Genomic DNA, 27,622 nt, shown 5'->3' with positions numbered 1-27,622 from the left:
TATTTGTTTAGTTTAGTTTATAATATGATCAACATTAGCTGTGCACAGTTAGCTAATCTTCCTGGAGTTTGTGTGTTAGCTAGCTAAATATCAGGCTACAGCCAGAAGCTAGCTTAGCCACCGGTAAAACACCGTTTTTGTGCAGAACAAGATATAAAGTGTTAATCATTGCCTCAGAGTTGCTGGTAGGTGTATTTTATTACTTTAGACCGAGTCAAGCTAGCTTTTTACCTATCTTTACATTAGGCTAAGCTAACTTTCTGCATGGCTTCATATTTAGCCAACGCATAAACATGAGGGTGGCATTGATCTTCTCATCGAATTCTCAGCAAGAAAACTAATAATGATTTTCTTAACGTCCTGAAGATGTTTGATACCACTCTCATGTGCATTAGCTAAATGTGAATCTACAGCCAGGAACCAGTTAGCTTAGCTCAGCACAAAGACTGGTTCAAGGGGAAACCGTAGACAGGTTCTGTCCAAAGGAAACAAAATCTGCCTACTAGCACCTCTACAGCTCACTAATCAACATTTATATCTTGGTCGTTTCATCTGATATCTTGGTTGTTTAATCTGTACAACAACCATGGGTAAAAAGCAACAATTTGGGATTTTACGTAGGGTTGTTTACCAAAGTCACTTTGCTAAGCTATGTTAACCTGCTGCTGGCTGTAGCTTCATATGTGCTGTACAGTAGGCCTGTAATTGCATAATTGTCTAACCGCAATGTTTTGTAAGTATTGCTGTTTCTTTGTTTAACCACAATTATTATAACAGTAGCTAAGGTCCTAAGGGGTATGCCTGATGGTAATTATCAGTTTTATGTTCATTTTAGAAACAAATACAATGTTTTATGATGATAAAGAGTCGTGGTTTACTTGTGTTATTACATTATCTGGATCACATAACAGTGATATAACCAAAAGATGTATCCTGGGATTCATTCAAAAGTTTAATTTGTCTGAAAAATAGATATTTTTAAAAAATTTGACTGAAAGAGACATTTATATTATTAATCGCAATTATTTGTAAGACAATTAATTGTACGTTCAAATTTGGAATTGTTACAGCTCTACTGTACAGACATAAGCAATAAGCATAGGCTAGATAAGCATATTTCCCAAAATCGTACTATTCCTGTAAACACATTTCTTCTAAATTTTGCATAATGAGGTATTTTGTATTTTTTTATAACATTGTACTCTCTACAATTTAGAATAAAGCGTTCTTTGCTCATTATTAGGACTGGACATCTATCTACCTATTGATGTTTGGCTGTGCAACATGCATTTCTTATGATGTACTGTACTCAGAAGTTTTTGTCTTGCAACGCTGTTGATGAGGTTAAAACTTCAAACAGCCTAAAACATTTAAAACTAAAACACTAATAACCATGTCTTGGAATTTTGCAGAAAACTATCATGCACTCTGCAATCAATCCAAGCTTATGATCAATAAATCAAGTGTGTTGAAATGAGCTATGTGATGGTAAATCTAAGGATTTAGACAATTAAATGGGTGTTGCTAATGATATATTACGACTTGAGTTTGTGCTGGATACCTGATATGTTTAAAACATTATGCTAAAATGTATGAAAATTATGTCTGCATCAACTGCAAATTGACTTTTTTTTTTTTCTTCATTTATCCACAGATGCTTTGAAAACAGTCACATCCTGCAGGGATGATCAAAGAAGCAGGGGATCCATCTTGACACAACACCCTCTCATTTGCCTCCAAAGGCAGCTCACATTGAATGGACAGATTAAAAAACATTGCTGCCATGTTAGATACAGACCAGCACTCACACTCCATAATTATTAGCCTGATGATTGCACACAAGTGTTTTTGGTTGTTACATCTGGCTCTGTGGATGATGGAAGTTGTTGTGTGTATCCACCGCATTTTCCTGGCTGTCAAAAATTGCATTCTGAAAATGCCGTACTCCTCTCATCAAGAGTCATAATTTACTTGTCAAAGCAGGAGTCCTCTCAGCATGCGGCAGGCTCCCTGGGGTTATAATTGCGAGACGGTTTGGTTCTCCTTAAATGCCTCCAGTCAAGATGTAGCACAGGCCTGCAAGTCAGGCTTTGTGTACTCTTTCCTTTTAAAAGTAGCCATTTACACAGAAAATTGTAAAACACGGTTAAACATTTTTTTTGGACTAGCTTTACTATACTTTCGCCATCAACTCCTTGTCATCACTGACATTTAACGCTGATTACTTTGGTGCTCAGAGAGTCGTCTCTACACTGACACAAGGTCCCCATCTTGTGGAGGGAGCAGGAAAGTCTGTCTCAGTCAGACGGATTTGCAGGTCTTTTAGAATTTTTATTTATTTTAAAGCAATAGATAAGTAATGAATATGTATATGAATCATTCAGAAAGCAGGATGTTAGGTTCAGCAATTCTCAAGTACTGTACTGCAGTACAGCTTTAAAGTACTTTTACTTTACTAGAATATTTCCATTTCTTGCTGCTTTGTACTTCTACTCCACTACATCTCAGAGTGTACCGGTACCATTCTACTTTTCACTCCACTACATTTATTTGAAAGCTTTAGTAACCGCTTACTTTTCAGATTAAGATTTCACACGCAAAAAACAAATACACAACAACATAATAATGCTTATAAAATACAATGGAATGTTTAAGATTAAATCAGCAGTTGTAAATCTTTTGGGCTTGTGACCTCTTGCAAAAAAAAGCTGTCAAGTTGGGGCCTTTTGTTACATTTCGCAAGAGTGATTCTCCTCTAGACTTGAGGCTTAAAATGGTAAAATTATATATATTTTTTTATTATTTGAGAAAAGTCAAAAAATTATGGATTAATATAGCAGAAGTTTTTGTTCTTTTTGTTTCCTGCCCCAGTAATCATCTCACAACCCCCCACATTTATCTTGTGACCATTTGGGGGAGCTACTGGATTAAAATTCTAATTAAAATGAAGTATTTTGACTTTGTGATATTGGTACTTTGACTTACAGTAAATAAAGAATATGAGTACTTCTTCCACAACTTTCTAAATTTATTCAAAAATATTCACGTAAGATGAAAGACACAATTTTTACATGATAAATTCAGTCTCGTCACTGTTCTATACTATTCAAAGTCACCATATCTTCCATTTTCTCAAACAATCTCTCAATCAAAGAGTGACTTTTTTTGCTGCCAAGCACATGATACCTGGCCCCACATCTCTCTACGAGCCCCATTAGCTCCCCGTTCCTCAGGATGTGCTGCTCTGCGCTCTCCCCTAACATTTCCCCCCATGTGAACACCACCAGCGTGCGCTGCCAAATGTCTTCCCCAAACAAACTCATGTGCTCCTCTATTGCTCTCCTGTACTTCTGTGTGCAGGTTAAGAAGGCGGGAATGAGCAGGAGGACGACGTGAGGTCCAGGGTGACACCAGGAGATGCCGTCGAGAATGCTTTTCCTTTGCGTTGTGTTGGTCCGATCCGGCCCATCTCGCCACTTCAGACCGAGCGGTTCTGCGACTGTAAGTTGCCGTCCGGCTACTTGACCTCTCCAGGGCGTGAAGGTAGACCCGTCGTGTTTGGGTGCCTGTCCACACAGGATGGTGACTCCAGCGGGGGAGCGAGACGACCAGGACTCCCCTAACACCACCACCCTCAAATCCGACCCAGGAAGGTCTTTGTTGTCTGAGCCTCTGTGACCCTGACTTGCAGATAAAAACTCAAACTCTCGAATGACCTTTGCGCTTTCCAGATCCTCTCTGCTTTTTTTCTTCCTCGTCTCCTCTCCTCTTCCTGTCATCTCTTCCTTTTCCTCGCCCATCTCCATCTCTTTTAGTGTTTCAAGGTGACAGTTATTGCTCTCTGCAGCCGACGATGCTGTTTTCATCCTCTGATCCTCCCTATCCTTTTCTCCTCTATCTGATTCTCTTCCTCTTCCTTCTCCCCTTCTCTCACTGACCTCTCGGTACATTAAATGCAAGTCGGCTTCTGAGCTCTCAACTGCAGCTGTCAGATCGAAAGAATCCCCCTCATGCACTCCCACATTGTAACTATCCTCATATTCTCCATTCTCTCTTTTGAGCAACCCTTCTTCCCGTTCTTTAAGATTCTGTTCCCATTTTCCCAATTTCTTAAGTAACGCCTTTAAATTGTTCTCTTTGTTGTGAAGTTCTTCCTTCAGCAGAGCCAAGTCTCTCCCCATCTCATCTAACTGCTGCGTTGTAGAGTTTACACGCTCATTTTGCATTTGTAACTCTGTCTTCCAGTTGAGCAACCCCTGCTCTTCATTTCTTAGGTAATACTCCCTGTCTTTCAGCTCCTTCCCGTGATCTTTCTGCCCTTTTACCTTCTCCTGAAGATCTTGACCGTGATAGTTTAGCTCTTTCTGTTTGCCTTCCAGAGCTCTTAGCAAGCTCTCTAGCTCCTGTTCCTTTTTCTTGATATTTTGCACTCTCATACTCACGTCATGCTCGTATTTATCTTTTTCTTCCTGCTCTTTTTGTTGCCTTTCTTCCCATTTGCTAAGTTGTTCTTCCTTGCTTTCCAACTTTACCTCTTTTTCAACAAGCTCCTGCTCTTTTGCATCAAGTTCACGTCCTCGTTTGCTCAACTCTTCTTTGTTTCTGTTCAGATCCTGCTCCCTTTCCTCTACTTCTTTTTCCCTTTTTAAGAATTCCTCAACCTTCGTTCTAAACTCACTTTCTTCCTGGACATGCACTCTCATCTCATTCATCTGCCTTTCTGCCTCACCCGCTCTCTCTTTCATCCTTTCTATCGCTACCTGTAGTTGGTCATTCGCCTCCTTTAATCCCTCGACCCTCACATCTCTCTCTCTAAGAATGCCCTGGATCTCTGCCTCTGTGCTCTTCACCTGCTGTTCATATCCCCTGAGATGTTTTCTAACTTCTTCTTCGCTCTCCGTCTTCAGCTCCTCGCACTTTATTTTGAGGTTGTCCGTCTCTTTTCTCAGCTTCTCATTTTGCTCCTGCAGCTCCTCAACTCTCCTCCGACTTTCCTCACATTTCTCTGTGGCTTCCTCCCAACGACTTATGGCGCACTCCTTCTCCTTTGCCATGGCTTCCATGCTCTCGTTCCTTCCCGCAATCTCCTTTTCATAACTCTGAATCATGCTCGTCATCTCCTTGTCCATCTTGTTGATGAGCTCCTTCAGCTCGGACTTTGTCTGCTCGATCGTTAGCCTCAGTTGGATGGTCTCGTTCTCGTTCTCTCTCTCTCGCTGCTTCAGTTCTTCTTCTTTCTCCTGAAGTTTTGTCATCATTTCAGCATCTTTTTTTCTCTCCTGCTCTGCGTGACGCTGCTGTATTTCGATGATACTGGATGTTTGGTTTTTATTGCTTTCTTTCAGCTCTTCAATTTCTTTCAAGTAGTTTGCGCATGTCTTTTTTGCCTCGTCAATCTCACGGTCTCTCTCTGCAAGAAGGCATTCCGCTTGTGCTATTTCATTTGTTTTATTGTCGATGATTTGTAACAGTCGGTTCAACTCGTTTTCTCCTTTCTCGTCCTTCTTCCTCTGCTCTTCCCTCCATCCCATCTCCCTGGAGTCGGCCTGTTGTTTAACACTTTCAATCTCAGTTTCCTTTTCTTTTAGTTTTCTCTCCGTGTCGTTTAAAAGCTGCAGTTTCATCTCCTCCATCTCTCGTTCTCTGTCTTGCAGTCGCTGCTCTGCCTCTTTCTTTTGATTGAGAATAATTTCTCCTCTCTCCTCTTCCTTTCTCCGCAGGATTTCGTCAACATCCTTTACATGCTGATCCAATTTTTCTATCATTCTTTCTTTTTCTTGGAGTTTTTGCTCCATCTGTTTCTTGTGGTTTAAAAGTTCTTTTAAATGTTCTTTTATCACGTCTGTTTCTCTTTGTCTTTCCTCCAGTCTTTGCTCCATGCCTTTCTTGTCATTTAAGTGATCAATTTCTTTCTTTTCGTTTTGTTGCAGCTTTTCATTCATTTCTTTGACATTGAGCTTCATCCCCTCAATTTCTTTTTCTTTTTCTCTCAGTCTTTGCTCCATTTCTTGCTTGTGATTTAAATTATCTAGTTCTTTCTCTTCCTTTTGTTGCAGCTGTTTCTTCATTTCTTTCACATTTACTTTGATCTCATCTATCTCATTTTCCTTTTCCTGCAGTCTTTGCTCCATCTCTTTCTTGAGATTCATAACAAGTCTTTCCTTTTCTGTTTCACTTCCTTGCATTGTCTCTTTGATTTCATTAATGTGCTGATGTTTTAACTCCTCGATTAGTCGGTCTCTCTCTTGGATTTGTTGCAAAATGTATTTTTCGTGGTTTTCATTCATCACTTTTTCATTTTCTAGCACCTTTTCCTCTGTTTGGGCGGTGTGCTTTTGCTCCAACTCTCTTATCTGTCTTTGTCTTTCCTGCAATTGTTTCTCAATTTCTTCTGCAAACTGTTGTTTCAGCTCTTTAATCTGCCGTTGTGTTTCGTGCTCCAAGTCCCTTATTTTACCACTGTACTGCTGTTGGACCCTTTCCACAGCTTCCTCTTTTGCTTTCACTTTTCTGTCTATTTCCTCCTTGTCTTCCGCTCTCCTCCTCTCCATTAGTTTTTCCATTTCATTCATTTTTCTTGCCATTTCTTCCTGATGCTGCAATTTTAACACTTCTAACTCTTTTTCTTTCTCTTGCAACTTCTGTGCCATGTCTTTTTTGTAGGTCAGACGAATCTTTTCCTTCTCTTTTTCATTTTCCAGCATTTTTTCTTCTGTTTGGGCGAGAAACCTCTGCACTAACTCCGCTATCTCTCTCTTTTTTACTTGCATTTGTTCCTCTGTTTCTTTTGCAAACTGCTCTTTCAGCTCTGCAAACTTTCTTTGTTTTTCTAGCCGCGTTTCCTTTATTTCATTGTCATGCTGCCGTTTGACTCTTTCCATATCTTCTGTATTGTCTTTAAACTTTTGATCAATTTCTTCTTGGTGTTGAACTTTCATTGTCTCCATCATTTTTTCTATTTCTCTGATTTTTCTGGCCATCTCTTCCTGATGCTGCAGTTGTATTCCTTGTATCTCTGCCTCTTTCTCATGCATCTCTTTCCTATGTTGTGATTTCATTTCTTCAACTTTCCTTTCCGTAGCTTCTTCACATTGTTTTATGATAGCGTGAGCTTTCTGCTTTTCCTCTGAGGCTTTCTTCCTATTTTTTTCCAGTTCTTTGTCTTTTTCAAGCAGTTTGACTTCCATCTCTTTTTTAAGTTTTTCTTCCATCTCTGCCATCTCCCTGTTTCTTTCTTGTTCTTTTCTCTCGAGCATATCATCAATATGTCTTTTAGTCTCGTCCATTTCTGCTTTTAAAGAATCAACTTTTTCCATCCACTCTGCTTTCTCTTTCTTCTGCAGCTCTATGTTGTCTTCCAATTTCTTAACCTCACTCAACCACTCTTGCTTCTTTGCTTTGATGGTATCCTCCCTCTGTTTTCTCTCATGTTCATTTGCTACACCTGCACGCTCAAGGTCCAGCAGCTTCAGCTGCTGCTCGTCAATTCTTTCCTTCAGCTCCTCCGTCTCTCTCTCTTTTAGCTCCAGCCTGAGCATCGCCTCGTCCCTTTCTCGTCTGCTCTGGGTTAGCGCCACCTGGATTCTTTCATTTTCTATGCTCATATCCTGAATTTCTCTTTCTTTATCCTCTGTCAGCCATCGCATCCTCTCCTCCAGCTCCCCCTCAACTTCCCCATCATTCTTCCTTTCTCCCATCCTCCTGTTCTCTTCCTCCTCCTCTTCCCTTTGAACGTCGGCTTTTCCGGGTGATTTCCCCTTCTTCTTCCTGTCAAAAAACCACCTGATTCTTTTCATCTCCCTGTCTCTAATATTTTTCAACTCCTCCTCCTGGCGAAGCATTTTATCTCCCATGTCCTTCAGCCGCTGGTTGAACTTCTCGTTCCTGTGCCGGCTCAGATCTATGACCTCCTGAACTAGGCCGGAGAAAGCCTCGCACCTGTTCACCGCCGCCATCTTTTCTATCTTCTGCAGGAGCTCCGTCACCTTAACGGAGCCTTCAGTTCCTCTTCCTCCTCCATCTAGGCTGCTGACGACGTGGTACCTGCCCCTGCACTTCTCCAGCAGCCACTGGAGATCCCTGCCCCCGCCCTGGATGTGCTGCTCGATATCCACCCCCTCCCGAAGCTGATCCCCGTGGGTGAATAGCAATATTGTGTGTCTCCATACACCCTCGCCCAGAAGCTCCAGATGTTCCTTCACATGTGCGGCCCTCACCAGTGTATCCACCCTCAGACTCAGCAGGAGCGCGTGGGGCCCTGGAGGACACAAGGCCACACTGCTGACAATCTCCCTCTTCACCCTCTCAGGTGTGGCCCCCGCCACACCTCCCTCCCAGCCGGGAGTGTCCACCACCGTCACCAGCCGCATGGCCACCTCCGCTTGCTGACAGACGCACTCCTCTGTCACTGCCCCGGCCTGAAAGGAGCCCATTTTGCCCAGGATGGTGTTCCCGGCAGAGCTCTTTCCTGTTTCACGCTCGCCCAGGAGAACCAGCCTGACCTCAGTTAGACGTCGGGGAACCTTGGAGAACGACTGGCGGGCGTCTAGCTCTGAACCTTGAAGACCATCGCCTGGAATTGAGAAAGGTACAGATTTGTGGTTAAACATATTTTGTAGCTCAAGTTCAGCTCTGATAAAATGAAGGAAGTTTGGCCACTAGGGGCCAGAAAAACTTCAAAACAAGCCAACAGGCACAGTCACTGCTAGCGTGTTAGCTCAATAAGTTGTTAATGCTAATGTGTTAGCAAACAAGTTACCTACACATTCATTTGAAACATCATATTTACAGCCACCTGATGAATTCAAGTCCAATATTTACTCTCTTTTTAGCTTTTGGTCTCCACCGACTCCTGAAGGAAATATCTGACTGTTTAGCTGCTGAATGCTCCACTTTGTTGTCTGTTGTTTGGTGCTGAGCAGGTAGTGTACAGTGGGTTAATCAGAGTTTTTTTGGGATGAAAAACGCTGCCTGCTTCTTCTGGAAATGACACTGAGAAGGGTTGCTGGTCGGAAAACCAAAACAAGTTCAAATACCTTAAAACGCTTTATTAAGAGTCAGAAACATTTCCACCTAGTATTAAAATCCGTCCTGAGTGAGCCGATCAATGGACAGCTCAAAGTACAGGTGTGAATGCACCCAGGACGCATTGAGATCCATCATACTGTTGGTGATGTTTCTGTGTTTTTGTTCCAGTGCTGCCTGCCCTTATGTCTGCCTGGAGATCTGGTCCCACATTTGACTGGAAAAGGCAGCCGCCAGAATACAATAACCTTAATTTTAGTTTCATAAAACGTCCCCGAATTTACGACTATGTGTGATATCACTACACTATCCTGATCTTACGATGCATTGTCTGCTGTTGCTATTTGGAAGTCGGTAAACCTGAGTAGTCAAAGCAATGCTTATAAATTCCTCACCATAAAGGTCCCTCGTTATTTTGTTATTCAAAACCATTTATGAAGTAGCACAGTCAGAAAATGTGGGTCTTTATTATCAGTGACTTAAAATGGCTACGATAAGCGGAACTAAACTTCAAACCTCAGAGATTCAGTTAGAAGATAACGTTACAAACGTACTGAGAGCTGGACACACGGAGAAAACATCTTTCTCTCCGGCGCCCGTCAGTAGACATCCTTATTTCGGCACACAGACAGACTGTGGTCAGCACTTTTTCATTAGTTATTGCATGTGAGAGCAACAACTGACATTTACATTCACACACACAAACAACCCAGCCTATGCAAATGAAAATGATATACGTGTTTATTTGCATGTACTGTAGAGAGGGGAAGTGAGATCCAGTTTTTTTTTTCTTGCATAGAGGAATTTTTGGCGCCCCCCAAAGAGGTTTTAGCCAGCCCAAAAGGAAAATCACAAGCACCAAAATGACAAGAATTGAGAATAAAAATATCAAATATCTCAAAGGCCCATTCTGAGCCAGGAAAAACCCTGGGAAGTGAGATCCAATCACAAGTGGTTACTCAGGACACATTCGGAGATGCATTCTGCTGCCATGTGTGAACACACGTACAGTACTTAGAGCTGTCCACTCGTGATCGGAAACAGGGTTAGATGGTAATTCTTTCGGTTTGACACTAAGGGCTACAAGTTTCACACCTCGTCAGGTGATCCACTGTTAAGTGCAGAGAATGAATACATTCAGCAGGTTTTCTGTGCCTGATTGTGCTATGACTTCATGTGTTTGACAGGACTTGAGTTTTACAAACTGAACAGACTGAAGAACTCACTCATTAGAGCAGCTTTGATGGTCCCTCTCTGCATCTGCGTCTCCATCTGCCTCTGTTTCTTCCGCCTCTCCCTTGCTCTCCGCTTCCCGTCTGCTTCCAGACCCACCAGGACCGTATTATCCATCTCTAAATGGCTGCTTCCATCCTTCTTCCCCTCCACCATCTCCTCCAGCTTCCTTATCAGCTCTTTAACCTGCGTCCCATCTCCTTTGCTCCGGTTATCCAGGACATGGTATCTGTTCCCGCACTTTTGGAGGAGCCTATGGAGCGCCGGGCCGCTCGTCTGGATTCGTTGCTCCATTGACACCAGGCCTAGCTCGTCTCCCCGGGTAAACAGCAACATGGTGTGCTCCCAAACTGCTTTTCCCAGCGGCTCTAGGTGCTCCTCTATCTCACTGATGTAGTCATCTGTTACTGAGGCGCAGGATCGCACCACAAGCAGCACAGCGTGGGGTCCAGAAGGGCAAAGTGTCACACTCCGTAAAGTCTCCCTCCTCACCCAGTTGGGGGTGCTGTTGAGCGGGTAGTACCACTCCCACCCTGGGGTGTCTACCACTGTGACTTTCCTCCCTGCCACATCAGCTCGCCTTTTCACACACTCCTCCGTGGGCTTCCCGCTCTCAAAGCCCCCTACTCCTCCCAAGATGGTGTTGCCAGCCGCGCTCTTCCCTGCTCCTTTCCTGCCCAGGAGGACCAGTCTAAGCTCTGGGAGAGCCGGGGGGGCGCTGCAGGAGGCGGGAGGGCGTTGTGAGTCCATGGCGGCCTGCAGACTCTCATCTGTGAAGAAATGGAGAAGTACTTCCTCAGTGCACCGTACCGGATAATCTGAATGACACAAAACACAGAAGTGTGACAGTCATCTAGTCTCTGCTTTACATCTAAAAAACTGCACTTTAAACCTTCTTTTTCATTGTGATTGGATTGTTATTATTATTATTATTATTATTAATACCTAAACATTAAACTGCATTTGCTATCAGAAAGTAAATACATACTATACAAGCTTATTTCAATTGTATACTTAAGTAAAGAAAGAATGTAAGAGCTCTACAATAAACTCACCACCATTCGTGATGATGACTGGACTACAGTTCTCATCTGTCACGTCCATCACATCTCTGTCCGCTTGTCCTTCCTCTTCCTCTTCCTCTTTTTGGTTCCTGTGTGTCTTTTACAGGAAGAGTTTCTACACTATCATTGTGAAAGAAAACACAAACACCCTTCGTAGTCAATTGATCCAAAATGAAGATTGGTGCTGCACAAAACTGAACACAGAAAATGGAAGACTTGCCGAGTCACGTGACCAACCTGTGGTTTTCTGACGTGCTCTCCTTCAATGAGGCAGGAAGTTAAACGATGGCATGGTGAGCTTCTCTGACACATTAACGTGCACGTGCTTACCAAACACACATAAGGGCACATACATATGCTGCACACAGTTGCAAAGATGAATTCATGTATGCACATACATAAGTTGTATATGCATGCTGAGGCACATAATGCAGGCTCCATGATGAGAGCTGCAGAGATCATTGTGGTAAATGTGTGGCACATCTGTTTCCTTTACCCACACGCAGAATGATACAGAGCTAAGTCTGCCTTGTGGTAACGAGTTCCTGTCTCCAGCCATGCTGTAAAAGACAAGAGTGAACAAACAGCAGACAGAAGTTGTATACAGAGTGCAAATTATAAAATATGTTGCAGTAATATATGATTGGTTTGACTAAAAAAAAGTTTCAACAAATTTGGAAGAGCAGCTGCCATCAGGTTTATCAGACATCAAATATACTATTCTGTATGTTCCTAAATTTAGTCACTGTTTAGTTTTAAAATAAAGCCAGTTACCACTTCCTATATTGACATTACACAAATATTAAGTTTAAAAGTTCTTGACCTTTGAGACTGGAGTTGACAAATTAATCTCACCACAAGGTCTATTTAGCAATTGTTCTGGAGCATCCAATCAAACTTCTTTGTGTGTTTATAAACCATAATTAAATGCATATAAATGCTAAATAGGAGGGGTTAAGGTAAAGTGCTACCCATCACATTTGGTTTTCTGTTCATCTCCTTCAGAGTTTGTTTTTATGCAACCATTCAATATTGTTATCCTCTCTAAGCATAAGGGTGTAAAACCTAAATCAACAACGAGAACAGAACAGATGAATGTCCTAGCGTGATACATTTATTTCAGAACAGTCGCCGTATTGTGTGAAGAGCCAGTATCCTTTCATCATGCCTGCCTGCTGTCGCTGCAGCTTTGCTGTGTGGCGTTCCCTGGCTGCATACATGGTACAACATGTCCTCATGTCCACTCCCAGTCAGTCCCATGAAAACACACACACATACACACAGTAACACATTAGATCATGTCCTTTATGATTCACCCTTTCCTTCAGCAGCAGTCAGGGTTAATAAAAACAAACCCTGTTTATGGAAAGGTCTGAATCAGCCGTATTGATTTGGCGCCATTAACCTGAGTAGAGTTGTTTTGAGGTCTGTTAAGTGTTCAGTGGATATTACCATGATGGATGCCTTTTCACATGTGTGCTGCTTTTTGTAAATGTCAAATGAATTACTTTTTATTGGACTCCCAACAGCAGCAGCAGCACTTCTCTCAAAATATTAGGCTGCCTGGCATCTAAAAGACTCCATATCATGAATAAAAAAACAGCCCAAAAATTACACCAGCATCACTAAAGCTCACAGTTATTCTTTTTAATGTAACATAGACATTTGCATTGGCATTTGCTGATTAGTTTGCCCCTGAAATTAACTGGTCAATCAAGAAGATAAGTGGTGAAAATGGGAAACAGAGAAATATGCAGTACAGTGTTTCCTCTGTAATTTCATTCGGCCGTGGGGCTTGTGGGTAATTTTAGCTTTGCTTTCACATCAGTCGCTTACTTTGAATCAGCCAGCTTGTGCATTCAATCATTTCAAAACATTACAAGCTTGCATCTAGATGGATATTAAACTGTATTTTGTGTTAATGTTTTGGGTAGCACTGATGGAAATTCTTTCTCATGGTAACAGCAGATGATTAAATGAACAAATGCAAAGGACATCTTGTGCAGTCGCCAAGTGGTTGCTCCACTGGCTCTTCTACAGTTGTTTGGACTAATTTCTCGCTTTTTATTACCCTTCAACACAGTATCAGCGCCAATATGTAAAAGAAAACTGTGTACATGCTAGAGTGAAAGGGGAAAGCGCTATTAGTAGTAAAGTAGTAGTATCAGAGGAAGTACTGTAGGAGTAATAATAGCAACAGTAGTAGTAGCAGCAGTGAGAGGAATAATGGTGGTAATATTATATAGAGTAGTAGTGTAACAGCAGTAATATACATAGTAATAAAACATTGGAATTTCCCCTTGCGGTATTAATAAAAGTATACATTATTATTATTATTATAATAGTAGCAGTAGTATTAGAAGTACTAACCGTAAAAGTGTTAACAAAAAGCTATAGGAAGCAGTAGTTGTAGTTTAACATCTACAGTCAGATTTGAGCTGATTGGGCTCACTGTTGGCACATCGGGCTGTGTTCGGACACAAGAAGACAAATATGGATGTAAACCGAGGTTTTCAAATTCTTCCAAAAATTGGCTTTGCAAATGTTATATGTGGACCTTTATAAGTGTGTCTGCAGTTACACACTCTCCAGTCTATTAGGTGAAGTGTTTGAAAAACTATTTAGGCTTGGCTCTGGTGAAAAAGTTGTTGAATGAATAAAAACTAATTGCAACAAAGTGAAATGGAAACAGACATAGCGAGTAAATCTTGACATTTAAGTGCAATGCTTCATCACCAGTATGATGAAGCATTGCACTTAAATGTCACTCAAGCTTTTGTTCAACTGGAGAGTTGAGGAAATGTATTGAACTAAATTTGGATGGAAACTTGGCTAAATATGCAAACAATGCAGTTTGTGAATGTAAGTGAGGGTGCAAACTTGAGCCAATTACGGTTGCCAGAGGCCAGCTTTAGGCTTTGTCCGCATCCTGAATCAGACCAGTGAACTCGGGTCTATTCAGGTCACTCATCACAAGTCAGGCATGAGTTCAGTAAACAGGCCCTTATTAGTAAAAGAATAATTATAAGTAGCCTAACAGGAATTACCAACTGGAATGACACACAGGAGCCTCATTAAAGAGGCCACAACAGTCGGTGTGGCTTAACTTCCAAAACTCATGCCCTCTTTATTTAGAAAAGGGGCTAAATCCCAAAAACAGAGGAAGAGGAGAGGAAGTACCATTGGTGGAGCAGTGGGAGTGTCCTACCTATGTAAAGATAAAACCAACACCTGAAAATAAAAGCATCACACTCGTAAATATGTCACCACAAACCATCAAAAGAGAGTGGACTTCCAGCACACGGACCACACCCATGACTGGAGGCCAGAAAACCAGAGAGACAATTAAAATAAGATTCCAATCAACCATGAAATGAGTAAGATAAACCATATCAAAATAGATCAGTATATATCAGTCAGAGTATATCCTGTGAACAAACATTGTTACAACTTGGTGCAAGATAAACATGTATTATTAGCAACACTAAAGGGACCTTCTACAAGGTAACATACAATATGTTTTCTTCAGCTTCAAAACCTTCAATAAAAGTCATGGCATACCCACTTACATCAATAAGCCATTGCAATTTATTCTCTGGGGACCATGAATGTCTGTACAAAATTTTACAAAAAAGCTGCATGTATATCAAAGTGACAGCTGCAGAGCTCAAACATCAGAGTGACTTTATCTGTGTCAGCTGCATCCAGCTGTGGGTTGCACAAAGATGGTAGATTCCACATCCTGCTCGTAAAGTTGGACTGACCAGTTACACCCACGATTACACCGTTTCCCTGAAAAGGTCTTGCACACACACACACATACACACACAAACACACACACTCATGTGTGGCTCTCCCTCTCTCCTGTAGGGTATATAAGCAGAAGCAAAAGTTTCCCAAGACGGAGCAGCAGCAGCAGCAGCAGCAGCAGCAGCAGCAGCAGGCCAACTCCAACAGCAGCTTCTCTCTCCAACTTCATTTAAGGTGTGTCCACCTAAATTAAACTTACTATATAATTACAAAGGTTGCATTCATAGTTAAGAGTTCTGCTTTGGTGTAAAACTCCTCAGCAGCTTGGTTTTGTTTATACTTACCAGATGTGAAGATGCAAATGCATGATGATAAATTACATCTGATCATTTAAGTCATTTAAAACGTTCTTGGTTGTTGTGCAATCTTTGAAACTTTTTCGATGAAACAAAGAGGCTCTGAATAACTCAAACAAAGCCTATTGTACATCACTAGAATTATTTAACTATCAATCCACTTTTTTCTTATCTAAAGTTTGATGAATGGCTGCTTTACACCCTAATAATCCAGGGGTCACTACCTAAATATTAGTAGTCTTAAGTGGACTTAAAAATCCAGGGGTTATTATGATGAATATATGAATATTATACAGTAGTTACCGTAGTAGTAGTAACAATAGAACAAAAAACTGTGGTTCCTAAATTTTTTAAGGTTTTCCAAACTGTTCAATGCATATTTTTTGTCTCTAACAAGGTATATTATACATGCAAAACTTGGTCCATTTCACCTTTTTTCAGTTTTTGCCAAGGAAAGTATGGTCTTATGTTGAGCACAAAACCTCCCAGCTGCACAAAAGGGCTCAGTTCTGCTAATTAATGTGTGGAGGGTTCTGCTGTGTCAGCATTTGCCAAAGGTGTGTTGTATTTCCATTTTATTCCAATCACACTTTGACTCATGAGTTCTTGTACTTTTTTTAAGTTTTTATGCAGAACTGTTACTGAACTTAAAAAAATAAATCTCATATTGTCTGTGTAGCACTTGAAGTAGATCAGCCTGTTTGGTAAGGTTGATGTACTTACATGATTCTTCCACTTTTTGGGTTGTACCCACGCTTGGATAATAGAGTCAGCTAAATAAATGTAATTTTAGTTAAGTAAATACCTGAATATTTATTCCATTAATGCCCATAACAAAATAAGTATGTATTTATTTAACATTAATCTTGTAGGTTGTCTCAGACCTGGAGGTTACTTTGAAATCAGCCATTTCCATATTATTAAACTTCTGACTTTTTCTAGGACTTTGTGACGTGCTGTGGAAAAAGTAGTTGCTTTCTTTTACTTAAGTAAAAGTAGCGATACAACAATGTTAAAACATTTCCAGGTAAAAGTCCTACATTCAAATTCCAACTTAAGTCAACGTACAGAAGCATTAAGTACAAGTGAAAGTACTTGTGCTGCAGAAACATGGCCATTGTGACTACTTAGTAATTATTGATGCTGATGTATCAATTCACACTAACATTTAACATTTGCATAATATATGAAGTATATATAATATTTTATATGAAGTTAGGTTATTTAGTCCAGTCAGACCCCAAATAAATCTGAGTGGTCATGAGATGATTATTTGAGTTCTTCTACACAAATTTGTATTCATATTTTGGACTTTTCACTAATTTTTTGTGAAATATTTAGTAGTTTTACTTCTTTGAGCTCCAAAATCTGATAAGTTTAGAGTGAAAATCACAGAAACATGACAAGGAACCCCAACTACATGCTGTTTTTATTGTAAGAGCCAAAAAGGTTGGAAACCCCTCGTTTAATAATATAGGCTTTAATAGTATAGGCTTATCATTTTTATGTCAAATCTAAATCTGAAAAGTAACCAGTATCTAAAGCTGTGAAATGTAATGTAGTGGAGTGAAAAGTGCAATATTACCTTCTGAAATGTGGTGGCTTAAACTATAAAGTGGAATAAAATAGAAATACTCAAGTACTCATGTACCTCAGAATTGTACATGAGTACTGTACAGTACGTAAGTAAAATGTTTTTGTCTACCACTGTTCTGCTCTCTGTCTGTCTGTCTGTCTGTCTGTCTGTCTGTCTGTCTGTCTGCCTGCCTGCCTGTCTGTCTGTCTGTCTGTCTGTCTGTCTGTCTGTCTGTCCACTTGTCCCTGTGCCAGTCAGCAGAAGGTAAGCATGTGTATCCGTGCCACTGGTGGTTAAGGTAAAAACAGAGCTTTCACTGTGTTGAATGATGACTCATGCAGCCAAACTCCGTCCAAAACATGTCTCCTCGACCAGCACATACACTCCCACATTATGCAACAGTGAGCCTCATTCTCAGGCAGGTGTTTGTTTGTATACCAAAAACCTGACATACTGTGTGTGCCCCCTGCTAGTACCTTATGAAAACAGCTGTTGTGTATTTAATGGGTAAATCAGCCTTACTACACACTAATCATCATGGCAGTAACTTTGTGCCTTCCTGCTCCATGTCCTAGGTATATACCCCATGTGGGCTGAGGGGTTGATGTCATTTTAGTTCTGTCATTCTGAGTACACTGAGGGTCTTTTTTTACATCGGTTTGATGTGTTCACTTCCAAGTTTGAACTTGCTAAAGCACTCAGTTTTGGTTTATTGTTTTCACATTTGTAGACTATAGGAGTATTTTTAATGGCTTTGGTTTACCATAAATAGAAATGACTTGTTTACGGGACTTTAACAAAGTGTTGTAGAAGTACTATTAGTCCACAGCCATACTTATTTGTTTTTTTTAAATCATTACATTATCACTTCTAGGGCTGCACCTAACAATTATTTTCATCATCGATCATTAATGGGTTTTTGTGTCAACTAATCAATTAATTGTTTTGTCTATAAAATGTCAGAAAAAGGAGAACATTTTCAAGATAAAACCTTCAGTGCCCTTGTTTTTTTATAATCACAAACCCCAGAGATATTCAGTTTATTATCTTAAAGAGACTTAAAAAAAGAACAGCCAGTTAGATATTATTTCTTCATAACATTCATAATAACATGATTTCACACAGAAGAAGACCACAGTAAGACTCACTGTGGTTTACCTCACGACTCAAATATTGACCAATTCTACATACATTTGTCTTTTAATAGACATGATTAATGTTTCTCTCTCTTTAACCACAAAAACACAATATTTGTGAAGTGAAAATAAGTCACCAAACACTCAAAGTGTCTTTTTTTTTTTATCAGCATCTTACAGAAAGGGGAGTGACTGTAAACTCCCCTCCACCCAACCCACAAACACACATGGAAACCATGTGTGATATAAAAGTGTTTTACATTGTTGTTTCATCGGTCACAAACTTTAATATTTTCTTGCTTTAATGGCTTGAACATTTTTCCTTCTTGAATAGCAGACACACACACACACACACACACACACACACACACACACACACACACACACACACACATACGTTTTTAGTTTTGTGAAGCAGATGTGAAGCAGATGGGTTTCATGCAGGAATGAACGGAGCATGATTGGAATTCAGTCTTGAAAAACTACGTAGAAACTAACAGGTATACTACTACGAATGCAATAACAATGAGTTATTTTAAATATTCAAAAAAGTAAGAGACTAAAAAATGTTTTTTCCATCCTCTCTCCTCTTGCAGTCGTGCAACGCAGCATCCAGCCTGAACCATCACCACCATGTCTGATCAAGGTGCCACCCCGACCCCCTCTGTTCCCCCCCCTGCTCCCACGGGACCCCCTCCGAAGGTGACGAACCGCGGCCGCACCGCAGTTCCCATCTCCAGCTCCAACTCTGACTCAACGGACATACCTGAGTTTGAGCCCTTTGTTTTACCGGGCCCGAGAGGATTTCCACCTATGACTGGTGAGGGAGTACACTGTAAAACGTCAGAAAGGAATTTAGTGGAGTCATTAACTTAAATTTGTAAGTTTTATTAATTTCAAGATAAATCCAAGTCCAAATAATAATCTATTATTCATACAGAAGTTATTTGTTTCTAAAAAAAAAAAAAAGAAAAAAAAAGGTTTGAAGGGCAGAAGACAGATGTCACTTTTGGTTTGAGAAGAAGTCTTTTTCCTGACAGTGACACCAGTAGTTTTCGAACATAATTGATACATGAGTGACGTCCAAACAGGATATATTCTGCACACTTCCTGCAGCTTGTCACTCCATTCCACCCTGTATTGTTGTCAAAGAGCTGCACAGTGAGCTATATCCAGATGTGACTGGAATTAATGTGTGCAGTGACTGGAATTTTTGTGGTACATTCGAGTACAGCCACAGCCACAAAGAGTGGTTGTAATGTAGGGGTGACACATCACTGAGGGTTTTGATAAGTTTACAAGTCTTGGGCACTGGTCTCCACCACTGAACAACTTTCCAACTAGATTTCACTTAAAGTTTCAGTTTTGACACTTAAGTTTGACTTTTGATTTCAAATACATGTATCTGGTAGCGCTTTATGTCAAGTCTCTACCTGCTGCAGAGCTAACAACGATTGGTTAAAGGAGGCAGTGATGTGAGCAGACTCTCTTCAGGGTTAGGGTTTGTTTTTGCACTTATGTACATTTTTCTAACATTAGCCACCCTGAGCAAGTGGTCATACCAGACCATGTAGGGCTGTATAGCAGCAAAAACCCTTGTGTATTGTATTGAAGTGTGTTTTATTATTTATGAATTCAACTTTTCATTCGTCAGAGGAAGATTGTGTTATTTACTCTTTTAAAAGTTACATGTCTCTTTAAATAAGGTTTCAAAGAAAAGGGCACTCTAGCACCGCCCACTTATGTACCATGGGCCAATTAATTTCTGTTTTTAATTGATAAAAAAAATCTGAAATATCTGGATGTTTATTTTGACTGTATTGATTACAAAAATACACAAAAAATAAGCACCAATAAACAAAATTTGCTGTAGACATAATTGAAAAAAACTGTTTTAAAGCTTTAGTGCGTTTAGTAACTTTTTGATGTTAATATAATATTAATGAACGTCCATTACATTCAAGCCATTGCTAAATGAGTTGCTACAAAGCTAATTAAGACTATCAGCTCAACACAGCTCTCTCTGTATTTCTCAGTATGACTGTGTTCAGGAGATTGTGTTGTCCGGCGACTTTTGCGCGCAGAAGCTCAAGTGAAGATAATTACCTCTTCTGAAGAGTCCATCATGTTTATTTTAATCCTCCGTGTCCTCCTGGGCTACTAGCAACTGTGTGGAGGAGGGTGCGTGCGCGATCACGGAAGGCTTGTATCATGTGGACGTACCAACAGTGTTGTTGTCATTACTTAGAATACCTCATGGGGGCAACAGAAACTACGCACTATAGCTTTAAACCATTTTATTGTTTTTTTACCTTAAGCATTTGCATCTACTCTGCTTATTTTTACCGGAAGAATTTTATTTACTGAACTGAATTAACAAAAACAAGTACTGTAGCCCTATGTGCACAATTACAATGTCAGATGACCATGACCAAAATCATTTGTTTTGTGGCTCAGCTGCTCATTATCAAATTTTATTGAAATCCATCTACAGGTTTTTGAGACATCCCGCCTTCTTTCTTTCTCTCTCTTTCTTTTTCTCTGTCCGTCCATTTAGAGTATCTTGACATCTTGGACGTGGACATGATGAGGAGGCCAGAAGAGCCGAACAAGAAGCAACACCACACCGAGTTTTTCAACTCTGACTATCTCATCGTCCGTCGAGGACAAGAGTTCCAGGTCAAGATCACCTTCAACCGTCCCTACAATCCTGCTACAGACAAGTTCGCTGTGGAGTTTGTCATCGGTGAGCCGCTCTTAAAAAGTGATATTTTCCATCCTGCAGTTAGAAACTCTCTGGATTATGATCCCTTGTCATTTGCATAAATGTGCTGCTACTCCCCATTCACCCAGGCTCCAGCCCACAGTTCAGCAAAGGCACCTATATTCCTGTCTTCACTGCCAAGGAGCGTCCGAGCCCCTGGGAAGGCCGTGCCACAGACACCGCCGACAACACAGTCACCATGGGCATCACTCCTGCGGCAGATTGCATTGTGGGAAAGTACCACATGTTCGTAGCTGTGGTGACGCCCTTCGGCATCCGCAGGACCAGACGGGACAACAGCCGAGACCTCTACATCCTCTTCAATCCCTGGGTGTCAGGTCGGTTTAGGCTTTTTGATCACAATTTTATTTTTTTTTTTGCCTTTTTATTGGCTTATGTCTTACTTTCGTGTCCATAAACTTCCACATGACCTGCTGCGTCTTTCCTCAGCTGATGCTGTGTTTCTTGATGACGAGAAAGAGAGGCAAGAGTGTGTGATGACTGAGATGGGGATCATCTACCACGGCGCCTACGACGACGTGGCTGAAAGAGACTGGAACTATGGACAGGTAGAGGAAAAACCAGTCAAGGACTTCAGGAATGATTTTCCTAATTCTTTTTTGGACTTACAGTATTTTCCCCCCTAGTTTAACTATGGAGTCCTGGATGCCTGTCTGTACATCATGGACCGGTCTGACATGCCCATCATCAACAGAGGAGACCCCGTCAGGGTGACCAGAAAGGCCTCTGCTATGGTGAGAAAGTATTCATGGACATCTTCTAAAACACATGAAACTGGTTTACAGATACATAAGATATGCAGTTAAATAGTGCATCAATACATGCAGAACATGATTGTGGCGTAAAATGTAAGATATTACTGATACAGTGAATAGAGTTATTGTTTTCTTTTCATGACACTGCACTTAAATTGTGACACCAGCCTGAAATATGACAAGCTGTAATCTTAAAAAAAGTCAATATAGTATGTCAAAAAAAGTCAAATAGTCATGGTACTGTATAAATAGAACAAAAACAATTATTTATTTGATAGATAGACTTTATTAATCCCAAATTGGGAAATGACTCTGTTACAAGCAGCAAGTAACCAAGGACATACACACATACTCACTCACACACATACAGAAAATACAAGAAATATACTAGAAATAATAAATAAGAAAATAAGATAGATAGCAAATAAGAAAGCAAAGAAAAAAAAGCCAGAACAACTACTGAAATATATACTTAGAGGGATGAAAAGAATGTACGTGTATAGAATAAAATTTACAACCTACATACATAGTATATATAACAAAATGAAATATGTAAAATATTAAATATGCAGCCATAATGAAAACTAATGTTGTGATTTAAAAATAGATAAATTGGAAGTGGAAGAAATAAAATTATGTTAAATTACGCCTTTTAAAATAAAAAAACACTTTGTCTGAAATATAGTGGTTGTCAAGTGGATCTTTCCATAAATGTCAAAAATCTGCTCTTTGCTTAGCTGAACTCTCGTGATGACGAGGGCGTGCTGGTGGGGAACTGGAGCGGCGACTACACCTACGGAGTGGCGCCTACTTCCTGGACTGGCAGCACAGACATCCTGCTCAGCTACGCCAACAGCAAGATGCCTGTCTGCTACGCTCAGTGCTGGGTCTACGCTGCCGTCTTTAACACCTGTGAGATATTTATTGGATCCAAATAGCAGAATATATATATATATATAAAAAAAAAACATAATTTTTTTGCTTTCCAAACCCCTTCCAAATGTTTTCTTAACCTCAGTGGAGAAGGTGCTGTAACTAAACGTACACTAGGCAACGTTATCATATGACGGAAATGCCTCAATTATCTGTCACGCAAAAACAGAATTGTGGGATGATTTCATTCCTCAGCTCAATGAGATAGGAAGGGTTGCTTAATAGAGGCGATTTGTTTCTCAGCTTTCAACTCTTCTCATGGCTTCTATTTTAGTCTACCCACTCCTTGATTTCTGTTTTGGTTTGTCGTGAAAATGTTTTGCCTCCAGTCCTGCGCTGTCTGGGCATCCCATCGCGGGTCGTCACCAACTTCTACTCCGCTCACGACAACGATGGAAACCTGAGGACCGACATCATCCTGGATGAGAACGGCAGGGTCGACCGCGGTCGCACCAAAGATTCTATCTGGTAACATCATCTTTTATGTAGCTTACCATATCACAGAGATCACAGAGAAAAATTCCACTTGTTTACATGGAATTAAAAACATCTAGGAGGTTTTTTTGAGCACTTTCAAGCTCCTAAGAGGAAGAACCCATTCTGAACACACCCCATCTTTCATATGGGGCCATCTTAAGACCAAAATCTCAAGATATATCCCTTTTTGGACCCTTTTTGATTTTAATTCCCCAATTTGTGATACACCTAAGTTTTTTCAGGGCCACATGCACGCGTGGTCGGACCGGTTATTTGAACAAAGATCAGAGAAACTCAGATTACAACACACACACAGAGGGAGTGTGATTTCATTCTCTGCTCATTACTCCACTCTATGGTGTTTTAAGCCCCCACCATCGACTTCAAGGCACCTAAGCCTAACCTTAACCCTAACCCTTGCCTAACCCTAGTGCCTTCCATGCAGCGCTGCCTGGAAGACAACGTTGGGGGCTTAAAACACCAAACACCCCAAAAAAAACACCCATTACTCCACTATATCTTTACATAGAAAATATTTGTTTGTTGTTATATTGCTGTTCTGAATAATGAGAACAGAACCTTTAAGGCCTCTATCACTAACACACAGGTTACGATAAAAACAAAACGGAAATTTTATTAAACTATGTCTCTAATGATATTAAAAATCACGTTTCATCAGGAACTATCACTGCTGGAATGAGTGCTACATGTCCAGACCAGACCTCCCGACTGGCTTTGGAGGCTGGCAGGTTGTGGATGCAACACCACAGGAGACCAGCGATGGTAAATAATAACAATAATAATAATAATGATTATATGAAATAATTGCTGGCTTTATATAACAGGTTATGGGTTATGAAGCGTTCTAATAATTGCTAATCTAATTATTCAAAGAGAAATCACAAAATAATAATCTCTTCCTCTATTATCCATAAAGGCATGTACAGATGTGGTCCTGCATCAGTTAAGGCCATAAAACATGGGCAGATATGCTTTCCATTTGACGCTGCCTTTGTGTTTGCTGAGGTGAGTCATAAACAACATTATTTTAGTGTCATTTTCTGTAAAATAGTTAATTTTTTTGGTCTGTTATTGCTGAGATCCAAGTTTTTTGGAGCATCTCTGTCTTTCTCCCGACAGGTCAACAGCGATGTGGTGTTTTATTCCCGGAGTAAAGATGGGACCATGGAGCCGGTCAAAGTGAACCGGACTCATATTGGCCGCATGGTTGTGACCAAAACTCCAGGAGACGTGACCCGCCGCGACATCAGCGATAACTACAAGTTCCCTGAAGGTCAGAGACTACATCCGACACAAATCGCAGTGTTTTTGTTGTTGTTGTGATTAACAGTTATTTATTTGTTTTTTTAACACAACACACAAAACATACATACATACATTTAGCAACATGAACATAAATCATGTCCACCCCCGTCATCACCACCCACCCAGACAAAAAATCAAGAAAAGATGACACAGTAACTACAATATTCAACACCATACAACAAAATAATAACAAAATAGGCAATAAACTATAGGCCAAATAAACATATGTATTTATGACAACACCATAAACCCATCATACACTTCTCTCCCCAGCACATAACTTCTTAGGACGCCTCCAGACAGTTCAGGTACCTTCCCCAGTTCCTAGTGTAGACATCCAATCTGGAAAACCGTTTGTATGACAGCTTTTCAAATGCCGCCACCCTAGCCATCTCACGAGCCCACTCTTGGATTGACAGCACCCCTTCATTCCTCCATCCTCTTAAAAGAATCTGTCTGGCTATCATTAAACTTTTAAAAGCAAGCAGAACCATTTTCTCTGCTGCAGCCTCAGCTTTTGATTGAGATAAATACATCAAGTTTTTTATATAAATATTCTCTATATAATTCTGTAACTGTACGTTTAAGAAGAGTAATCTTAAATCAATCAGCCATCACAACTAAAATGCTGAAAGAGGCACCAACATGAATACATTTATCCTGGAAACAGCGTCATAATGAAAACAGAAAAACTGGAACACGGCTTCATGTGTACTGTGATGGATTATTTTCTCTCAAGCAGTCTCTGCGTCAGTGTAAGTCAATTTGTTTTTCCTACTGTGGAGAATTGACTAATTTGGGACGATGGTGGCTGAGTGTTGGCTCAGTTGGCTGTGTTCTGGCAGCAGAGGACTAGCCGTGTGCCCCTATGTGGCTGCCAGATTTGGCAAGGTTTTTGGGGTGTGGACTTGGTTCCTTTATGGTCAGGAAATCAGTTCCAGTTGGCTTCATTCTGGCTTGGTTTTGGCGTGAATCAGGAAAAGGACCACAATACCTGGGCCAATTCTGGTGCTTCACAATATTAGCATTAATTTGGCAATAGTGATTTGCTGCTTTGAGCTTAAGTTTTGTCACTGAAGGACTGTATATCTCCAAATAGGCTATCTTTGTGCAGATAACCAGGAAAGCAAAGCCTGTTAACAAAAACATTGCAATTATCATTATCACAAATTATATAAATGTGCAGACACACTGATATATTTCAATCATCCAATCTAGGCAGTACAGAGGAGCGGACTGTCCTGGAGAAAGCGGAGGAATACGGCTGTCAGCGAGAGAAGTCCAACCCTCCTGTGGCGGACGTTGACCTGGTCTTGCCCACCCTGGAGATCAGCGTGGGCGACGACTTCGAGCTGAGCCTGGAGTTCATAAACCGCAGCACCCAGCGCCGCACCGTGGACGCCTACATCAGCGGGAGTGTGGTGTATTACACCGGAGTCACCAGCTACGAGTTCCTGTTCAGGAATCCCACAGTGAAGATTGGTCCCAACCAAAGTGAGAGAGGCGTTTATTTATTTCTCACCAACAAAAATAGACTCAGAAGTATTTCTATTGACTTTTTCATTATTATTCTGCAACAACAGACATCATCTACATTATAAAGAATATGTAAGCACTGTTAGAAATCAATTCGACATCAGTAAAACTCTTAGAATTAAACACAAGAAAGCACCCAAAAAATATTCAGTCCTTTGCCTTGGAAAATTAGATAATCTTAGAATACACATGCAATTAAAAGAATGTAATAATCTAAAAAAGGTCAATGTAGAGAGAGCAGTGTTGTATTTCTGTGTTCTCCAGGTGTGAAAGAGTCTATGATGGTCGAGTCTAAGAACTACATGAAGCAACTGGTGGAACAGGCCAACCTTCACTTCATTGCTACTGGGAAGATCAAGGAGACCGGCCAGATCGTCACCGCCATGAAAGTCGTCACCCTGCACAATCCCAAACTCACCGTCACGGTCTGAAAATACGCTCATATTCTGTCTAGGCGTAAAACAAATCTAATTTGTTCGCATCAGCTTTTTGGGACACATACATTCACTTTTTCCCCAATCTAATCGCATCAATAAATTCAAGAACTTGCTTGATTTGCCATGTTTTTTTCAAGTGTTTCCTTTGTGTACTTCAGGTGTCTGATGGCGGCAAAGTTAATGAAGAGATGACGGCGACTGTGGAGTTTACAAACCCTTTCACCTCCAGCCTGGAGGGCGTCTACATTCGCATGGAAGGACCCGGAATCATGCTGCCCAAGTCCAAATATTACAGGTGAGTTCAGCACAGAAAAAACAATTGTTGTCTTCTCCCCGTCTAATATGTTAATGTTTCAGTGAGATGTTTGGATGTTCTTTGTTGAGGTTGGAAATGATTTTATTAACTAAAAGGTGGGATTTATTTTATTTTTTTATAACCACACAAACCTTCAGCTGAAGTGAAAATGACTTCAGTTTACACACATTTGTTATTATGGCAATCATTGCGTCAATTTATACACAAAGTTTTATAAATTCCTGTTCATTAGAAGGAAATGTTTATGTTGTATGCAGCAGAAATGCCCTTTCTATCTAACAAAAAACTCTCATTGGGCTGGTTTCAGTCTGATCCCAGGAAGTTCCTCCCTGACCTGGACCGAGTTTTTCACCCCGCAGAGGGCTGGCAGAAGCAGGGTGATCGCTTCTCTGGACTGTTCTGCTGTCAGGCAGGTCTACGGCCAGGCGTCCGTCACCATCGCACCCTGAGGATCACTGTAGGATCACTGACGCCAGACAACATTCATTCATTTACACAGTATAAGCCTATAGCATAGTTACGTCACTGCAGGTTTTCACAGCTTAACAGGTTTAGCTTCAGCATTTACTATAACCACGGTGATAGTTTTTAGTTATAGGCTACGAAAGATCTTGATGTAGAAAATAGTTGTTCTTTAAAATTGCAATTGGTTAAAAAAAAGATGCTAATCAACACATTTGTGTCCCATATCAAATAATTTGACAGTTAAAGCTATAGTGCGTAGTTTCTGTCTCCTCCATGTGGAATTCTAAGAAATGACAACAACACTGTCGGCGCGTCCACATGATACAGCCTTCCGTGATCGCACACGAGCCCCCACCCATCCTCGATGCAGTTGCTAGTAGCCAAAGACGACATGGAGGATTAAAATAACATGACGGACTCTTCAGAAGAGGTAATTATCTTCACTCGAGCTTT

The 27,622-nt window shown here is 40.7% G+C and overlaps 2 protein-coding genes across 10 annotated transcripts; one reads left to right on the top strand and one right to left on the bottom strand.

Annotated features, from left to right (window-relative positions):
* Positions 1 to 27,601, top strand: f13a1b (coagulation factor XIII, A1 polypeptide b). Of its 8 annotated transcripts, none has more exons than XM_028606247.1 (19): positions 1 to 185; positions 1,655 to 2,317; positions 3,361 to 8,587; positions 11,428 to 11,614; positions 15,192 to 15,305; positions 18,736 to 18,959; positions 20,697 to 20,885; positions 20,993 to 21,241; positions 21,354 to 21,472; positions 21,551 to 21,658; positions 22,417 to 22,591; positions 22,942 to 23,080; positions 23,769 to 23,872; positions 24,027 to 24,115; positions 24,230 to 24,383; positions 25,634 to 25,909; positions 26,216 to 26,376; positions 26,547 to 26,683; positions 27,012 to 27,601. In XM_028606247.1, the coding sequence occupies exons 6-19, from the start codon at positions 18,773 to 18,775 to the stop codon at positions 27,151 to 27,153; spliced, it is 2,229 nt and encodes a 742-aa protein (XP_028462048.1). In that variant the 5' UTR covers positions 1 to 185; positions 1,655 to 2,317; positions 3,361 to 8,587; positions 11,428 to 11,614; positions 15,192 to 15,305; positions 18,736 to 18,772; the 3' UTR covers positions 27,154 to 27,601. The 8 variants fall into 8 exon arrangements, with proteins under 8 accessions (XP_028462048.1, XP_028462047.1, XP_028462045.1 ...); XM_028606246.1 differs by having other exon boundaries at positions 10,477 to 11,614; XM_028606244.1 differs by having other exon boundaries at positions 10,212 to 11,614.
* si:dkey-185m8.2 (trichohyalin) lies at positions 3,017 to 11,571 on the bottom strand. Of its 2 annotated transcripts, none has more exons than XM_028606242.1 (3): positions 11,313 to 11,571; positions 10,251 to 11,075; positions 3,017 to 8,572 (listed from the first exon to the last, which is right to left on the bottom strand). In XM_028606242.1, exons 1-3 carry the CDS (start codon positions 11,359 to 11,361, stop codon positions 3,090 to 3,092), a joined length of 6,357 nt encoding a protein of 2,118 aa, XP_028462043.1. In that variant the 5' UTR covers positions 11,362 to 11,571; the 3' UTR covers positions 3,017 to 3,089. The 2 variants fall into 2 exon arrangements, with proteins under 2 accessions (XP_028462043.1, XP_028462044.1); XM_028606243.1 differs by having other exon boundaries at positions 10,251 to 11,027.
* Positions 27,602 to 27,622: the final 21 nt, after the last annotated feature.

The sequence above is a fragment of the Perca flavescens genome, chromosome 19 (assembly GCF_004354835.1).
Source record: "Perca flavescens isolate YP-PL-M2 chromosome 19, PFLA_1.0, whole genome shotgun sequence".
NCBI classification, from domain to species: Eukaryota; Metazoa; Chordata; class Actinopteri; order Perciformes; family Percidae; genus Perca; species Perca flavescens.
This window is presented reverse-complemented; position numbering and strand designations above follow the sequence as displayed.

Excerpts from the sequence above, each read along its gene's own strand:
- si:dkey-185m8.2 (XM_028606242.1), bottom strand. The coding sequence starts at position 11,361 with ATGGACGTGACAGATGAGAACTGTAGTCCAGTCATCATCACGAATGGT. Across the intron at positions 11,076-11,312 it reads AGTCATCATCACGAATGGTG|ATTATCCGGTACGGTGCACT; the intron begins GTGAGTTTATTG and ends TGTGTCATTCAG. Across the intron at positions 8,573-10,250 it reads CATCAAAGCTGCTCTAATGA|GCGATGGTCTTCAAGGTTCA; the intron begins GTGAGTTCTTCA and ends TCTCAATTCCAG.
- f13a1b (XM_028606250.1), top strand. The coding sequence starts at position 18,773 with ATGTCTGATCAAGGTGCCACCCCGACCCCCTCTGTTCCCCCCCCTGCT. Across the intron at positions 23,081-23,768 it reads CGCACCAAAGATTCTATCTG|GAACTATCACTGCTGGAATG; the intron begins GTAACATCATCT and ends ACGTTTCATCAG. Across the intron at positions 23,873-24,026 it reads ACCACAGGAGACCAGCGATG|GCATGTACAGATGTGGTCCT; the intron begins GTAAATAATAAC and ends TTATCCATAAAG.